Source organism: Anabas testudineus, chromosome 18, assembly GCF_900324465.2.
Source record: "Anabas testudineus chromosome 18, fAnaTes1.2, whole genome shotgun sequence".
Lineage (NCBI taxonomy): Eukaryota > Metazoa > Chordata > Actinopteri > Anabantiformes > Anabantidae > Anabas > Anabas testudineus.
This window is the reverse complement of record NC_046627.1, coordinates 28,586,871-28,605,960: the sequence shown is the minus strand read 5'-3', so window position 1 is coordinate 28,605,960 and position 19,090 is coordinate 28,586,871. Positions and strand designations below refer to the sequence as shown.

The window sequence follows — 19,090 nt, the reverse complement described above, 5'->3', positions numbered from 1 at the left end:
ATGTGAACCTTTTGGAATTTCTTGGTTTTCTGTATTATTTTGTCATAAAAATGTCTGATCTTCATCTAAGAGCATTAATTAATTAACAAATATAATGTGCTTAGCCAGTTCCTATGATGCCTTTAAATCTTTGGCTCTGGGTTGTTTCTTTACCTCATTAATGAGGCCACTTCTTAGTAGAGTAGCCACAGTCCCAAAGTGTCTCCATTTGTAGATTGTCTACCTAACTGTAGACTGGTGAGTTTCTATAGTCTTTGACATCACTTTGGAACCCTTTCCAGCATAATGTAAATTACCAATTCTTGATCATAGATCCTGTGCAAGCTTTTTTTGGTGAGATATGGCAAACTTAAAATATGTCTGATTGATTTTGAAGGTCATTATTCCAAGGCTTGACATAGTTTTTCTACCAGAACTATGAGGTTTTTATGAGGTTGTTCTCAAAAAAACACATAAAGGATAAAAAAAAAAAGTTTTTTTGATGTCATTATTTTAGACACATTATATTTGTTAATAATCTTGACTTAAATGAAGATCAGATCACATTTTATGACAAATTAATGCAGAAAACCATGAAAATCCAAAAGGTTCACATATTTTTTCTTGTCACTGTACATAATGTCTATTCTCATTCTTTACACACACATAAACAAACAAGCACACCTATCACTCATGGTCAATCAATCTTGATTGTGATCTGTAGTTAGAAAGGAAGAAAGGGAACGAGGGGTAGAATGATTAGGAGGAAAGAAAAAGCAAGGTAAACAAAGGAGAGAAAGAGATCAAAGAGGGAGGAGGGCAACTGCAATATAAATAGCATTGTGGTATTATGATTGTATTTGTGAAGGATAGAAATCACCACATGACTGAGAGAGAGACAGATTTAATGGTAGTAGTGTAAAGAAAGCATCAGATTAAGAAAAAAATAAGATGATAAAACAAAGTAAAAATAAATATAGCTGGAATGGCAAAGAGTAAGATATAAGACATAAGAGAATTGTTTAACCAAATAGTTTTAGGAACTAACGCCCAAGAACCAAACTCGGTACTAAAATACAGCCAAAGATAGATAATGTGCAGTGGTCCTTCGTGTTTTTTGTTGAAAAATTGAATGTTATAAAAAAAAAAAATCCACACAATTTGGAAAAAAGAAAATTAAAACTAGCCGCAATTATTTTAGACATGCAGTTATCTTTGTAGTTACTAAGAAGGAATTCAAACTCACGAATCTGTCTTGTGGATTCTAGACAAAATAAATATTTTTCTTTATTAAGGTATCTCATTTTCTAACTGTAAAATGTGTGTACATAATAGAAATAACATTTTATTAAAAGCAGTTAAAATAACCTTTGACAGATCTGTAGCTTGATGGAGTTGGACATGTTGTGACCAGACTTGATGGACATTCATTCATACATTCATAACTCTGGAAGGTCAGCAAAAGGGATTTTAAAGGTAGTGATGGTATGTTCAAAGTAATCAACTCATTCCAAATAAAAGCGACAACAGATTTTGATGTAACAAATACTAGAATAGTGTTTCAATGGTCTTCAACAGGACATGTTTACAACATGCTGTGAATTCTTATTCAAACAGTAGACAAAGGGCTCATCTTGCTCACTGAGTGGAATGATGAGGGATTAGCCATAGAGGAAAACCTATGATAAAATGAAAGGATATTTCATCTGCCATGAAAAAACAACCTGGATCATAGGATCATGATAGAGGTGGGTGTTGTGTCTACTTTGTGCAGCTTGAAAAGATTTCCATGTACTCTTTCTTTTGTACATTTTGGCTCAAGCAGAAGTCAGTACATTATGTTAGATGTAGTAATATGGTTGCTTTACTCAGTTTGAAGACTTACTTCTTTAAAGTAAGTGAGAAAACTTTAGACATTGTGAAAGTTACCCAAACTGGGAGTATAAATAATATTACATCAAACTGATTAATGTTTGTACAAGAGATTGTTCAAATTAAGCTAGGTTTTAAAGTCAGAACAACTATCTAATTTGAAGTGAATTTGAACTAATAAATCTAAATCAACCAAATTAAAGACATTAGTTTACACAGCAGACAATACTTATTCAAAATAACATTTAGTTAGAAGTTTTAACAAGTGCAATTTTACAGTGTATGTTCAGCCTGTTGTAGAAAGTCTTTATTGATAAAAATGGAAATCTGTAGAACATTTGGAACATTTAATGGCTGAAATGAAGAAGAAGAATGAGGATTTATTTCTTTTAAACTGTGCGCCACTGCACAACTTTCATATGAGAGAATTGGGTACTTTGTTTTAATTGGGTGCTGTGTGTTAATACATCATGTGTCCCTCTGTGTCCCTCTGTGCAGTGGACTCAAAGGCAAGGACAGGATGAAGTAGATATGGGAGAGAAAAAAAAAACACTAGCAACAAGGCAGACAGCTAACAAAAAGAACAAGAATGAGGCATCTAAAGGAAATTTGATGGACAGTGGAGGTGGAAAAAACAAACAGAAGAAGAGAAAAGACAAAGGGTGAGTTGGCAGAAGTGGGAATGACTGGGACTACCCATTGATAATGAATAAATGATGGATGGTGCATTAGGAGGCACAATTTAGATAGATTTAGACAGGGTAGATGGCTGTTTCACAGTTAATGAGATGGAGGGATATAGAAATAAAAGGATGGATGCTGGGTGGAATAAGAGAAAACTCTTTTGTTATAGCTTGATATGCAGCCTGTCACACTGTTTTTGTGTACAGCACTACATCTTCCCACACTGCTATTGTTGGTAGATCTATAAATGGTCCACCAGTATATCGTGTTTATATTAAAAATCCAATATCGTCTTGTGTTGTCAGTGTAAACGTAGTTTACCTACTGGGAAATGTCAAAAATTGAATCCTGTGCAGCTAAATCAGGCTTACTTTAATCAGTAAGGGACATTATAAAGGGATTAGTAACAGTCATAGTTATTTTTAGACACCATGTTAAAACAACTAGGCCAGTTGAAGTGCTACGTCAAAGCTGATATGTCATTTCCTTGGCAGTGGCTGCCTCTACATGGCATTAAATGCTCATTCAAATTATCTTTACTGACAAATTAATTCAGAAATTCAAAAATTGTGAAAGAGTACTGAAAAACACTGATTTCATATGCCACTCCTCTATGCCACTTTTATCTTCTCTGCTCTTATATTCTCTTCGGTCTACTTGAGCTGCATTGAAATATTAACCAAGGTCCATTAAACTCTAGACTGTAGCAAACACATACAGCTCTAAAAAGACAAGCAAAGGGCAGCATTTACATCCCTGCAAAAGCTGCATGACAGATAATTCAGAGCCTGGTCTCCCTCCAGGGTGAGCCAGCAGATAGCAGTATGAGTCAATGGCTCTGGTTCGCTGCCTATTGATCAGAATTGGTGGATCGAGGTCAGGCAATCCATTTAGGCCCGACATGTGAAGGGCTGAGAGCAGCAGCGCTGATCCCTGTGGGCCTCCATCGCGGTGCAGGAGGACAAACACAAAAGACCAGCTGGATCGAGCGTATGGGTCAATAGCCACGATCAATGCTAGGTCAAAGATGATCACAGCCAGTGTTATGCTATAATCTGAATAAACTGTGGCAATGTGATTTATCACGCACTGCAGGGACGTGTAGCAGTGGCACTGTGAAAGGAATATGCTGTGTCATAGACAGAGCAGAGTCAGAAGAAGGCAATGCAACAGTCAAGCTTGGAGACCTTGATCATTAATTGTCAAGATAAATATCTCAGTGTAAATAGACAGCAGCACAAGTTAACCTGCTGGCAGGCATTGTTGCAAATGCAAAAGACAGTGTTTTTCCCCATCCTAGTATAAATATTAACCCAGTGACTTCCAAAGAGCCATCGAACACTGAGCACACATTAGAAGGTGCAAAGGGCAACATGAATGTAATTTACCTAGAGGCGTGGAATTAGTAATTAAATTATGACTGTTAATGGTGAGTCAGAAAGCAATGTCTCATCATAGCAATTTAACCAAATTTAACAGTTTCTCTCCACTCTACAGAGATTTTTAGCATCTTTCAGCTTATTGTTTTGGCTTTATGGCAACAACCAACGTCTGGCTGCAGCATGCACTTGTGTTCAGCAATAGGTTACATATATGCTTCCCAACACAAAGGGGAGGGGCAGGGGACACAGAACAGAAACCAAAACAGTGAGAAATTATAAACTAAATAGACCTATTACCCCCTAAATTACCCTCTAAACACAACACACCCACAGATCTATACATTTGTGAGAGCTCTACTGGTGTAAGTGACTTTGCATTTATATGTTTGTTGGTAGAGGCTAAAACATGAGTGAGTAATATTCACTTACACAAAAGAATGTCAATATTTGTTCAATGTTAGTTCAGTGTGGATAATAATAAAATGAAGAAACTCAAATTCTGTGCAGGTTTAACTGATCCAGGTTTCTTGTCTTATTTTTATTTGTTGTTTTTTTTTCATTTTATCATAGGTTTGACTCTATGGCTAATGCCTCTTCATTCCACTCAGCGAGCAAGACGAACCCATTGTCTACTGTTGTGTTATTCTTTATTCTCAGACACACACACACAGCGAGCTGATGATACAGCGAGCACTGATAAGCTGTGAAGGAGACAGACTGAACAGACTGGTGTGTCATAATATAAGAAAAACCTAACTCTGCCATGACCTGGTGCCTGCTGCCTTGCATTGATCATGTATATATTTAAGTTTGCTTGCACTCTGACCAAAGCTGCATGAACTGGCCAGTGAGCACTCTTGTAAAATCCACTATTCTCTGTGTCTCATGATAAACTAAATTTTGCTGTGTCTGACTCAAAATCAGTTTAGTCACAGAGTCATGCCCCAGCACCTGTCTTTGAGATACAGTTCAATCAAAGCATGTAGACTCAGAAGAACAAGGCTGTTCATATGACTGTGTGGGTAGACTCAACCTCCACAGTGGAACTCAAAGCCCCCTCCAGCAAAACACTTTATGCTGTGGTCCAACTCTTCTCTGACTCTTCTCTAACTCTTGCAACAGGCACTCCAGTCTTTTTATCAGCCTGTCAGCAGGTCCCAGATCAGTGTCTAGGCAAAGGATGAAGGAAAGACTGCTTTTCTAGAGTACATACAGAGTGATATGACTGCTAGTATAGAAAAAAGAAGGAAGACGAGGAAACAATAGGACAATGTCAATTAATTCTAATACTCATGTTTTAAATAGCGTAGCTTAAAGTCATGGATTGCATGTTTTTTTTTGTTTGTTTCTTTTTTTGTCTATCTGTACTGAAAGGTCACTTGAAGAAGCTGTGCTGGCACTGGACTGAGCTACTGAGATATTTTTTAACATTTCTATTTTAAACATTCTGGCACCTACGTCACCTACAATACCTACATTAGCCACAATGCAACAAACAACCAAAGCTTAATTGACTATCATGTTATTTCCTGGGCATCAGTTGCTATCACATCCATAGTTGTGGTTCAGTAGGGCACCCATATATATATATATATATATAGTTATAAATATGTGTGGTAATTTGGTGACATCTAGTTGATGTAGTAAATATGCTGGAAATGAGATTGGCAGTCCACAAGTGATATTTCTTTGTTTCCCCTTTCAAGCTAGCAGTCAATGTTGGTTTGTTTGAAATTGTTACTTTAATTAAAGCCAGGTCAAGATCTTTTTTTCTGTGGAACCTTAAGTTAACCTCTAGTTTTGTGGCTAATATAGTTTATAGTAATAGTAATTTTATGCCTACAGGTATAGCTCTGTGCACAAAGGACTGGTGGATGACTGCACATTATAATTAATTACTTTGCCTATGAATAAGCTCATAAAGACACACGATGGCTATTAAATAATGTGCTACCACCAGAATTACATGTTATGCTATTAGTGGCTAAGGTAGCCTTTAAAATATGAAAATTTACTTTGATATATACTTCAGCAAATTATTTCCTGATCTAAACTATTTGTTAACCAGTTGATGCAAAACTTAGAACAGGATTTCTTTCAGTTTAACCTAGACTGAATTGATTCAGGATTAGTTCAGGGTGACTCTATAACAAGGGCCTAAAGTTTTAATATGAGGTTAGAAGTTTGAGGTACTGTTGTGCATGCAGATCAGCAGAAAATGTGTATGTTTTTTTTTTTTTCTCATGATCACACATAAAACTTAAACACAGGTAGAATGTATTCTTTTATCCTTGTCTGCTTGGGCATTTTCCATTAGCAGAGTGGCTTCTATTACGGTTGAACAGCTTTTACTATCATTTTGTTCGTAATTACTTTCAAGGCCCATTCCTCAGTGATAACACTGGACAAAAAAGGCAAATTTGCTTCAGAGAAAATTATCCAGTTACCATTTTGGTATTTTTTCTTATGGAAAGCAGGGGGGACACTTAACAGTCAGAAAAAGATCAGAGACAGACAAGCAGACAGCTCTGTCACTGCCAATCACAGGAAAGAATAGTATGGTCTATCTTAAATTACAAAAATTGTTCCTCAAAACAGAGATCTCATAATATAACCACATCTGAATACCTTGTCTTTTTCTCTGAAGCTCTTTGAACTGCCAATCACTGAAGTGCTGATAGTAAATCTGTGATATCATTCAGTCTATTACTCTTTTTCCCATTGTTCTTCTTTTTGAAACCTTTTTACTCATGTCTGTGTTTACTCTGTGTGACTGTCTTTCTCTTTTCCTCATTTTGTGCTTTTAGTCTTTGTTCTTTTCTGGCCTTCTTCTTTTCAATCTCAGTAGGTGATGCATTTTCAGTGAAGGCATTTTCAGGACTTTTGTTTTTGCCACAGTCTGAGAAACTGTTCCTCTTTAGCGTTTATGTGTAGGTTCAGTTAAGTTGCATACAGTAAATGTACCTTATAAACATAAAATGTAATGAACAGGTTCTTGTTATATAGGCTGACTTTCTACTCCAATTAAACTGAATCCATAAATCGATTTCTGAATGTTAAATCAATTTCTGAAAGGGGCAAACCAAAAGAGTATCTATCCACTCAGTTGCTATTTTATAAATTTTGTCTTTTTCTTAAAACTTCAAAGGCTGAAAAATATTTCTAGTGTTTACATAAGGGCACAGACTCAGGAAATTGAAGGCAAATGCTCTAAACCAGTCTGTTAAGCCCTTATCTCTACTTCTAACCCCTGCACTGTATTTTATTCAACTTGCCTGTGGTTGATGTATCTCTGTGCCAGTACCTTTCAGGTCTTGCCATTGCTGTGTTTGCTTATTAAGTGAAAACTGTGAAATTTCCCAAATTTAACTTTATATTCTTTAGCTTTGCAATTAGACAGAAAATGATCAGCACTGTTCCCTGAGGACATGCTATGCTAACTAGCAGCTGAAGACATTATTAAGGACATAGGCTCGATGCCCTCTGATGACGCCCCGCTGCCTGAGAATTGTTGAGACAGTTGGAGCAGTTGTATTAGCCACAGAATAGTGGTGTTGCAGTCATCAGGAGGTGGAAAAATACATGTAGGTGTTGTCTGAGTGTATTTCTTAAAACATAAGCTCAATTACCAGGAGACATAGAATCTAAAAGGAGATCAGATAGGAATAAGCTGTTAATGGACTAAGAATGAACTTAAAAATTCGCCAGAGTCGACTGGATTGTTTTAAGTGGTTCTGACACTCTGGGTATCTGAGATGATTCTTCAAAAACATATTTATGTACTTATTTTCTACTCATAATCCTTTGCCAGATGCATTGGTACATAGTCAAGAAGTTGATGAACTGTCTTGTTTAGTGAGTACAATATGAGTTCACAGCAGAAAACTATTTCTAAAAGAAAAATGGTAGGGTAGATTGAAAAATGAGGAGCCCGTTGCTGGTTTGAGTCATTTTATTTAATTTGCTGTTAAGATTTGTAGTAGCTGATTATGGATTTGATCTGAGCTACAAGGCAGAGGTTGTCATTTGTCCTATTAACAGAAAATGTCAAGAACGCGTTAAGACACTAGGGAAAGAGAATGTGCCAGTACAAATGTGTTATAGTATGTACACCCATGTTGCCTTACGTTCATGATTACTAACACATAACCTTTTTTTTGTCAGATGTAGAGAGCTGCCTCAGTTCATTACAAGAATTCTTTATCAACACCAGCCTGTTTAGAGTGTATTATTTTGAACAGGATTAAACTGGGTACTGTTAATTTGCTTAGTGGCAGACGTTTCATTTCCTTTAGTGACAAGTTCTGGTTATTGGACATTGCCACATTGGCAAGAGGTACAATCAATCCCTTAGTTATTGTCAAAGTACTTGTGAGGTACAGTACTTATGACCCCAGATGGAAATCAGTGCTTTACCATATGTTTCAGCTGTCAGCTATTTTCAGTCACCAATAATGAATACTTTAGTTTGTTGGTATTAGTGATGATTTCGTATAAACTCAATTAGGCAGATTAATGTCTTCAAACTAAATTTGTTTAAATTTCTCGAAAAGGCCTGAGGGACATGTAACCTTTTGCTTTACTTCGATAGCTGAAAGAAAGCCTATGGCCCTAATATTACTTAGCATCTTAGCATTTTTTAGGCTACACTGTCAGCACGCAACAAATGGACAAACATTTGCTTAGTTGACTGCCTTGGGTGACAACCATTATAGAAAATTGCTGAGGTAAAGTGTGCCGAATCCCTCTGGAGTCTCAAAGTTTATTTACAACCATGGTGAAATATATGAAGGGTCCTTAGGAGCCCTCTCCTGAAAGGGGTCTTGAGAGGATCTTTAATCGAGCTCTCAATGTAGCAACGGAGACCGAGAAAGAGAGGGTGACATTGTCTCCGTCTGAAGACTAACCTCTTTTTCTAATTGCTTCAAGTCCTATTGATCACCCGAGGCCTTGCACCTTTTCTGTGTGATCCCTTCACACTGTGTGTAATCCCTCCACAGAACCTACAGACACACTTGTTTGCTGTTTTTGATTTGCTTAGCAGTATTGATCAATGTGTGCTCACATATGTGTCCTTCTGTATTTGCACCTTTGGTCGCTCATAATTTGAAAGCTGAAAAGAAGGAAGTAAACATGTGAATCTGAGCGAATCCACTCACAAAGTCCATGTACAACATGTCTACGTACCAACAATGCACAACATATTCACTTATCACTCTAAACAATAGCAATAACACACCAATTCCAACAAGCAGCACTTAACCTGGGCTTCTATTACTTCCCTCCTCCCAGGCCTAGAGGTGTATTTAAGCTGTAGCTTGATCCCCAGCTCATATTACCAGACATGCTAGTACAGCGTGTGTCACAACACACACTCTCACTACTACTCACTCATTCCTTGCTATCTCACCCTTTCTTTTCGTCCCTAAGGGAAATTAGGATGACTCCATTGCCATGCAATTAAATGCTCTCACACTGTCTGGCCTTCTACTTTTTTTTTATGTGTGTGTGTGTGTGCAAAGACAATGAGATGGCAGACCCTGCACAGACATTTGGAGTGTGGACTGGAGCAGAAAGTGAGAAAAGTGACTACATCTAATCTCCCTCTATCTCTTTATTGATTGGAAGAACCCTGGACCTTGGTAATAACGTCTGCCAATTAGACAGGCCGCCACAGTTGGCAGCCCAGTCTTATCTCACCTAGTGTACCTCCTGGCTCTCAGTTGAACTTATCTGCAGTCTGCTTTTTGAAATTGACTGAGTTCACAAACTGGCAGGCAGTGGACTGAATAGTTGGAATGTGGCTATGATTGGTGCATGTGGCCAAAGGGTGTTGTATGTGGAGCAGGAATAGAGCACACAAGCACCACCAGATTCACCAGGTTCACAAGCACTAAATATTTTTATCATTTTGACTATGAAATTGCAACTTACATCGTGTACCTCTTATTTAATCTTCTTTCCTCTGTTATTATCTAATAACAGAAATCACTGCAGTCTGTGTGTTGCTTTTAATAATTGTGTCAATAATTAATTAATCTAAACCATCAACTTGTCTCTTAGACCCCATCCCGACTAGACTGCTCAAAGATTTCTTACCTTCAATGAGCACGTCCATATTAGATCAGATCAATTTATCTTCACTAACAGGCTACTTACCACAGGTTTTTAAGGTTGCTGTAGTGAATCCTCTACTCAAAAATCCTACTCTAGACTCGGGGATTTAGGTAATTATACACCATTATCTCTAAAATCTTTGAAAAAGTAGTTTCAAAGCAATTGTGTTATCACCTGTGCAGGAATAACCTGTATGAATATACTGTATACTGTGGCCAATTTCCTTCTCCTAAATTTAGACAAGACAGAGGTAATTTTGTTTGGTCCTCAAATCCTCAGAGACATGATGTCTAATCATATTCTTACCATAGATGACATAACATTGGCCTCAAGTAATACTGTGAGTAATCTCTGAGTTAACTTTGCTTAGAATATCTCATTTGCATGATACATAAAAGAAGTCTCTAGAACTGCCTTTTTTCCACCTGAAGATTACTGAGGGTTACTTCTAGACTGGACTATTATAATCCACTATTAATAGGATGTCATAATAACTCCTTTAAAACCCTCTAAAAATGCTGCAGCCAGAGTTCTGGCTGAAATTATCAAGAGAGATCATTTTTCTCCATGCTTCTCTATAATGACTCCTTGTAAAATCCAGAAAAAAATAATGCTCCTCACATACAAAAGAACATAATATTCAAGTTACATCATATCTTAATATATATTGTGATTTGGTGATTTTATATATATATACATGTGAATTGAATTGAATTAATCTAACCACACTATTTCCAAAATTACAAATGGTTTGGGGCAATACTCCATTTCATTTCATTTCATTATCAGCCCAAGAAAACACTTGTCTAATGTCACCCAGAAGTCAGAAGGAATCTGCAGCGCATTTCATTTCAAAGAATAATCCACCCCCCTACCTTTTTCTTATTGGTTGGGCAGATGTAGAAACTGGTCACTACAATGGTCGTCCCAGGCATCAGGTTCAGTTTGGTGTATGTGGTGCCGTAGTCTATAGACCTGAAAGCAGGCAAACAGAAAGAAGAACAAGTAGCTTTTAGACAGGAAACGTTATGCAGTCCTTTCATAAAACACACAATGTCAATGGCAAAATGCATTATGGTAATGATCTGGAGAATAGAAGCTCTAAAAATCCCTGCTGCACATTACATTCTATTACTTTTTTTTTTTTCCATTTCCCAAAACTGTTGTTTTGTGAATATTAAAACAACAGCCGTACTATGAAAAACCTTGGCGTTGACAGAAGGAGATTAAATCTGTAAAAAAAGGGAAAGGGCAACCTGCTTATTCTCTCAAACTGCCCTCAAGGCATTATATCAGCTCTGTTCACCATATAACCACTTTGAGTTCTGCAGTCTGAGCTCAGTAACAAATCAGAAATGTCTGGACAACCTGTCATTGCCATGACAATGCAAAGACTGCCCCGGGCAGCAATGAAGTACTGGCCAATCCCCAAATCTGGCAGCTTTAAGAGCAGGTACAGAGTGCTGTGTATATTAGAGATTAATAGCTTGCTGCCGGATTGTTTCTCCAGTTCAGGTTCAGTCACATTCAGCGAGCAGAGTGAAGGTGATTGTTTGTGACAGGTTTTGAAAAACGGCACAGGTTTCAGCATGGCAAGTCTGCAGAGAGGTGACCATGTGTGGGTAATTGAAGTCTCAAATTCAGAGGTATTCAGAGGGAATCCAGGAAACACTCTAATCAACCGAACAATACAAGCAAGGCAGATTAAGGCATTACATACTAACTATGACAGATTAGGAAACTGAAATTAACTGAAGAGTAAATGTACAGTAAATGTAGGTTAAATAATACATAAAGTATTTAGGTTTCTAGTGTGCAGCTTTCTATTTTTTATTTATTACTTGTTTTAAGTAATTTAAAGAACACAGGACAAGAGATGCTGCAGCATTTAGCTGAGAGTTGAGGGTTCAACAGGAGGGAGCCATGAAGGAGAGGTCTTGATGAAAGAGAATGATGATTTAGCACGTCAGCCTAGTTAAGGATGAGAGGATTTACTCCTTCACACAGTGGGACATCAACCACTGACAGACAAACACACACGTACGCACGGACACATACACACCTGAAACCCTGCCAAGCCATTCAGCAATCAGCTCTCCCAGAGTGCTCTGACACAGCTGGAGAAAATGGAGTGGCATAGCAGGGGTGAACTATTTCTCTGCCGTGAACTGGCAAGTGTTTTCATCTTCCCTCACTGTCCTGTGTGCTGCGTTTAACCCAAGATCACTAGGAGCACGTGGACAGATCTAGTGCTGATGGCTGTGTTAGCAGCCAGAGCTCAGTGCTTAGCTCAAAAACCACTTGTGAATGAAATAAGGCCCTGCTAGGTTTTCTGTGTAGCGGTCCACTGAGATGCTGGATTATCTGGGTATATGTGCAGACCATATCAGCGCATATGCTGTGGGATCTGGTCCTAATAAATAAGGTGGACAACAATGAATAAATGTGGCTGTGCATGTTTTAGCGTGAATCAAAAAATGTATTACTGACCATTTTGTGTTCATGTACTGATTTTTTATTTTCCACACGGCCATTAGCTTCAGTTCATGTTTATTTAGTTATTTACTCCGAGAGGTTAATGTCCTTTGAGTGTAATGACATTGGCGCACTATTTTTTCTACATATATCAAGCAGCATCATGAGCATTCATGGGTTCATTAGTCTTCCCATCAGATAAATGTAAGTCAAATATTTTCTACTGTTTAATGCAGCTCTGGTCTCCACTACACAGAAATAATATCTGGCTCAAATGCTACACTCTACACAGCTTTTGTAGTTGCTTACTTTGCCTGTCTGCTGTTTGGTGCAAGAGCAGTGGCTGAAAGTCAACAATAAAAAGTGGTTATAGTGAGTAAAGCTTTATTTACTGAAATAAATATTTCAATATTGTGCACCAGTTATTTCTTACATAGAAAATAGTGAATAATAATCAAATAACTAACCCTAAACTGAAGGTTGCTGTTGATTTTGGCCATACTATCGATATATACAGTGTATATATGCTTTTGTACAATTTACAGACTGACAAATTGTGTAATGACTTCATTATAGACTGTAGTCACTTGTTCCTGTTATGTGACATTGCCTTGAAAAAAAACAGAGGTCTCCCTATTACATATTTATAGCCCTTAACTAGCAGAGCAGCACAAGAGTGTAACCAGCAGCCAGGGTCTGGTTGGGCTTTCTGCTCAGAAACACATGTCAACATCTGGACTCTGTTCACGTCTCATATCCTGTCTGAATAGTGTGTTATGGAGGCTGCTTCTGTGCACCTGTTTAATGTTGAAGGTCAAAGGTATGTTTAAGACAGCTGATGGAAATGAGTGATGGTTGATCAATATACACAAGTAAAGGAACCACTGCATGTACAAAACTGTAAATTTTCTTTTTCACATGACATTAACTTGGTTTATTTCTGCTTAAATTTTGCTCAGTATTTACTGACAGAATGATGACCATAAAAATCTCAAGGCCCTGCACCTTATATGGCAATAATAATGATTCTAAGTTAATATGAGCCCTCATTTTGTACTGTCTACCATCTAGACCTTTGGATTAATACACTGGTATGAAGCTATTGTAGATTAATGAGGAATAATTATTTTGGAGCAGAGTGGGAAGCAGATGAGAGGGAAGGATAGAGGGAGAAGGGTTGCACAAAAAATGACTAATTTGAATCTATTGCACTCAACATAGCCCACAGTTTTAGGCAAATTATATATTAGAAGAAAACCAGGGCATTGGGGCACATAAACATACAATTAGCATTAATATTAGTGATGGTATTTCATTTGGATGTTAAAACTGTCATCCAATTAAAAAAAAAAACAAAAACAAAAATCTACCAGAGCCTTATGGTCGATTCTGATACAAAGAGGCTTAAACAGGTTGCCCAGATAAGCCATTTGGTAGAGGACATAAAGCTGAAATAATAACGGTGGGAGGACATAAACCACTGGAATACTGCTGTATAAAAGAAGAGGGGAATAATAAGAGACAGAAAAGGGGGGAAGAAGGTGGACACTGAAGTGTCTGAGAGAGTGGATGTGACAGAGACAGACACTGCAGGTGAAATTGTATTTTCCATGATGCGCTTGAGAAAACAGAGAAATGTGGAAGCACTTTAGGGCAGCGACAGGTGCTGATTCAGATTTAATGTCCTAATATGTCAAGGTTGCTCCAAGCACCTGACATCTCAGGGAAGATGTAAGGAAACCTGCGCTTAATGAATTTATGATAAATCCACCTGAAGATTGTCAGCATGTTAACCAATGATGTGACAGAATTGAGACGTGTATCCTTGAAGTCTCCTCACTCCTTTCAAAGATGAATACTCTGGATGATTCGAATGAGGCAAATTGTGGAGTAAAGCAATAGGTTGGCGTGTTATCGACAAGCCAGAGGACATATACAGGAGCTGATTTCTACAGTCTAAGGCAGACAGATGCTGTCAGACTCAATCAGAGCTGGACAGCCAGATGGCCAGACTGTTAGGTTTGACAAGGCTCATCAGTGATTGGCTGACATACAGATGCCCCAGGGAGCCCAACTAGCAATTGGGGGGCAGTCTGGATAGAAGCCAGCATACTAAGACAAGATAGAGGATTGAGCCATATCAGCCTGTGGAAAATGTGTAGGAGCCCTCGATCATCCATGCAATGTGAAGCGGTGCCATAGAGACACATGGCTAAGAAAATCTAGAGTGCATTACAAAGCCACATCGCTGACAAGAGTGATGAAGCATGAGGCAAATTTGCTTCTTTGCCAGAGTATCACTCAGACTTATTAGCTGCATCCCAAAAGAATTTGTGCCAAATCGCATCCAAAGTGGGTTAAAGCTCAGGTCATGAACGATCATAACGGTCTAAGCGCTCCCATCTTTCTTTTCGAAAGAGCTGCAAATTATTGGAAGATGGGAGCTTTTGATTTACTGCAGCAGAGGTACAGTAATTGCCATGACTAGTGTTAAAAGTACTACTGAGAGAGGGCCACGATTAACGCTACAGATGATTTACAGTGGTTAAAAGCAAAGCATCATCAATAACACCTGTGCAGTCAGATGTTATACATTAGAACGCTAAATGTGAGAAATATATTCTCTGGAAAAAGCTCTGTAATGTTTACACAATGATCCTATAAAGGGTGATGCCAAAAAAACTAAGGTGGCCTCTGTCTCTTTCACACATGGACAGGTCATCAGTGATGGCCTCTTTCTCTTTGCTTTAAAAATGACCATTCTGCTTGACTGCAGTTATATATAAATGACCAAGTAACACCTCAATGTCATCTATCTGTTTATTTTCTCTTCTTTTTACAGCAGTGTAGTGGGTATGGATGATAACGCTCTGGGAGTCCCAGGTGTACTCAGGACTAAGGCTTTATGGCCATCTGCTATGGCCTGATTGTGTCAAAGCTTGGCTTTATTGACTGCAGAATGGCCTGTAGAATGATACAACATTGTCTTCCAGACTGAGGCTGCAAAAAACTTTGTTTTGATCCAAAACGCCTGTGCTGTGTGTTCACCCTGTTACTCCGACGCCTTCACCATTCTTCCAAGGGACTGGTGGCCCATTGGTGACTTGGTTGTGACAGTCACAAAGTTAGTCCGAAGAAGAATTTAACAGTCAATCCATTGACTGTTTGAAAGCTCCTCAGCTGTGAATGCCTGCAGAAAATGGCAGCTATGTAGAGTCAAGTGTGAACCTATGCCAAAAGAAAGTAAAAAGAGGACTGAGGAATTTCTGTTGGCCTCGGGATGGCAGCAGCAGAGGTGTTAACCACAATGGTCACAACTCAGGGCCATCAAGTCACAGTGTCTACAGAAAAGTGTTGGAGTTGACAGTCTTGTGGCTGTTGTATCAAAGAAAGAAAACTGTCTTCATTCCTGTAGCACAGAAAAAGTCCAAATGAAAACTTTAATTTATTTTTCAACACAGTGAGCATCACGAATGACATTATCTTTACATTGTATTGGGTAGATAAAGTGATGTCCAAAGCAGATATTCAAAACAATCTATGTACATGTTCAAAGTCCAGGTAATGTTGGTGAAGACTAGTCCATCATTATCCTTATGCCCCATCTTCACAGTCAAATTCTCCAACATCTTCTTGGAAGTGCTAACATAACCTACTCATCTAAAACGGGATTTTAATTCCCCTCCTCCTACTCACCATTCTCATATAACCTACAAATGAAATCATTCACGAATCAACAACTGCCTTGAGCAGTGATTCTGCTCCTGGACATCTGCGGTGCTCATTCTAGCTCTAAGAGTCAATGCAGTCACTCTACTCTCAGATACAGATCAAGTAATTTTGCACACTTCTCCAATCTCCTTTTTCTTTGTGATTACCTAAGTTCATGACAGTACAAGAGGTAGTTGTATTGTCCTCAGTCCTGTCTCACCTCGTGTTTTAAAAGGAGAGAGGCAGTTTCGCAGTTGGAGACAAATGGGTGTAATTTTTCTTAAAGTAAGTGTAAAGTTTATTTTTGCTTTTTTAGCTGGCCACCTTTTGTCCTGTTATTTGTTATAATGCTCAAACCCAAAAAAGCTACCTCTGCCTTCTCCAAGAATCTTTTTCTCTTCCAATGACTTCACATGAACATTCCTTGAAGAAAGTAAATTACTACTACATTAATACTAGACATTAGTTTTGAGTTTTGGTTCAACAGAAAAAACTGACCAAGACTAAAATGATGGAAAAGATGTTAATTAACTTGACCATAGAGACATGTTAAACTAAAGTGTGTCCTATATGTATATAGAATAGAGAGAGAGAGAGAGAGAGAGAGAGAGAGAGAGAGAGAGAGAGCATCACAGGTTGGACATGGACCAAAGAAAACTAAAGACAGAGTTGTCTCAGGAGATTAGAACAAAATATATACAAACATGGTAAAGGTGAAGCTATAGGACCATCTCCAAGTAGCTTGATGTTCCTGTGCTTACAGTTGCACCTAATATATAGAAATTTAAGGTCCACAGGATTGTAGCCAACCTCCCTGGACGTGGCCACACGAGCAAAATTAATGACAAGATGAAGAAACCAAAACAACTTCCAAACAGATTAGAGGTAAAATCCAAGGTTAAGGTACATCTGTGTCAGATCACACCATTAGTCACAGTTTGAGTCAAAGTGAACTTAATGGAAGACAACTCAAATTTATTGTTTTCAAAGTGTTATGCAATGTATTTTGTTGTTGTGCGTTATATCACATGGTGGACCTCTTGTAATGTTTTTCATTTTGCACGTTTGTAAGGGTTTAGTGTTAACAGTAAAGGCATAAAGAAGGGTCAACATACCTGGCATCTACTGGCACTGATGTCTGAAATTGGCTCATGTGTAACAGAATGTGTGCTTTTTGCAATTTACATGAACGGATGCATTTACTTAGACTTCACTAGGGCAGTAATGTAAATATATATCACGATCCACTGGTGACTCATTAGCATTCCCTCTCCTTTCCCTCCCCCATCTCTTACTTTCAGAACATCTAGAGAGCACACTTTAGATTTTGCTGTCTTGCCTGTGCATTTGACACCACTTTACCAAAGTGCCAATTGCACTGCCAGAGGGCCTTGAAGGCACTGTCATGTGTAATTCAGCAGAGAGTAGTTGGAAGATAATGCACTGTATTGTCCTGTACGGAAAAGAGAAGGAGTAGACACTTGTGGAAGCAGAACTGATCAGAACCGACAGTCATGCACAAAGCTACAGTCTTTGACAGATATGCTTATGCTGCAATCACTCATACTGTATGATGAGAGTAAATTAGCTAATTTGCATTACAATCATGATACCTGGCAGCAGAGGATAGGACGATATGGGCTACATTTTGGTTCAGTTTAGTCACTGATCTCTGCAGCAATTGGCAAAATGCACCTGGATGTGCTTCCTACACTACAAGTAGTCTGCACAGGCAGTTAACCAGGATACAGTGATTCATAGTTGGTAAGGGCACTTCACAGTGCCGGATAGTCTCTTGAAGTGCACAAAACCACTGGAGCATAGCTTTCAGGAGCGAAGCACTGCCACCACTTAAGAAGCAGCATATGGAAGTCACCTGACAGTCCTATTTTTAATTTATTTATTTTAAATGAAGAAAATTACCTAATAATAATCTCTACTGACACTATATCAAGATAAAACAAGTGAATAAATATGTAAAGATATTGAGATCCAGTACCAAGGAAATCATTCAGTGGAGTAGCTTTTCTAAGAGTTCATTGTTGTATTTTACTGCTGACCTCTTAGTTCTAAGGCTCTCCTGGGCTCATCCTGCCAGCTCTGACGGTAATTAGTTTGGATCCTTTGGACAAGAACCACTGAATAGAAGGATGATAAAAAAGACATGGAGGTTGCCATGGCCTCCACGTCTCCCTCCATGGACTACTGTCATCCTGCTTCTATCAACACTAGCTGTGCTAGCACCTGGTGAAACTCGTTCATTCCCAGCTCTGTCCTTTGAATGTCCCCAGTTTCAACCATATCACCTTCCTTACCACCAGTCCCAGAAGTAATGTTAAATAACTCATTTTCAGTACAGAGCTAAAACGTCTTCAGTTGAACTGTTTTCAATAGGAGATCAGTGCCTCCAGAAGTACTGTATGCCTACAGTACCCTGCATGCAAGTAATTTTTCTTAAGAATAATACAGAAATAGGTTTGGTTAAAATACACATGAAAAGAAAAGTCTCTGCATAGAATGCTCCATTACCAGGAGAAATACCCATACTCTGTGGAGTAGACTATGGCTCTCCCTGTGAGCATAATTAGCAAAAATGAAACCTGGAATTAGTACAGACTAAAGTCCTTACAGAGAATTCAATCCTCGTGCACATGTCCAGGATCCTTGAATGTGAAGTGAGAAATTTGCATATGATAATAATCACTGTAAGGCTGTTAATGGTATCTGCATTCCCAAACTAAGTTATTCCTGTAATTCAAGGCCAGATGCTGTGGCCTTCTTCTGTGGAACCTCTGTGTTTGAGGACTCACTGAAATTCTCCAGGTTCCTGAAATATTTTACTTTAATACCAGGTGGTTGGTGGTAGTGAA

At 38.3% G+C, this 19,090-nt stretch overlaps 1 protein-coding gene across 7 annotated transcripts in view; it reads right to left on the bottom strand.

The window, feature by feature from the left end:
* Positions 1-19,090, bottom strand: part of sorcs2 (sortilin-related VPS10 domain containing receptor 2) — a 255,410-nt gene that overhangs the window by 130,611 nt on the left and 105,709 nt on the right. For all 7 annotated transcript variants that reach the window (XM_026353187.1, XM_026353188.1, XM_026353190.1 and 4 more), the window contains exon 3: positions 10,910-11,009. In XM_026353187.1, coding sequence (XP_026208972.1) covers positions 10,910-11,009 — 100 coding nt within the window. The remainder of the gene's footprint in view (positions 1-10,909; positions 11,010-19,090) is intronic.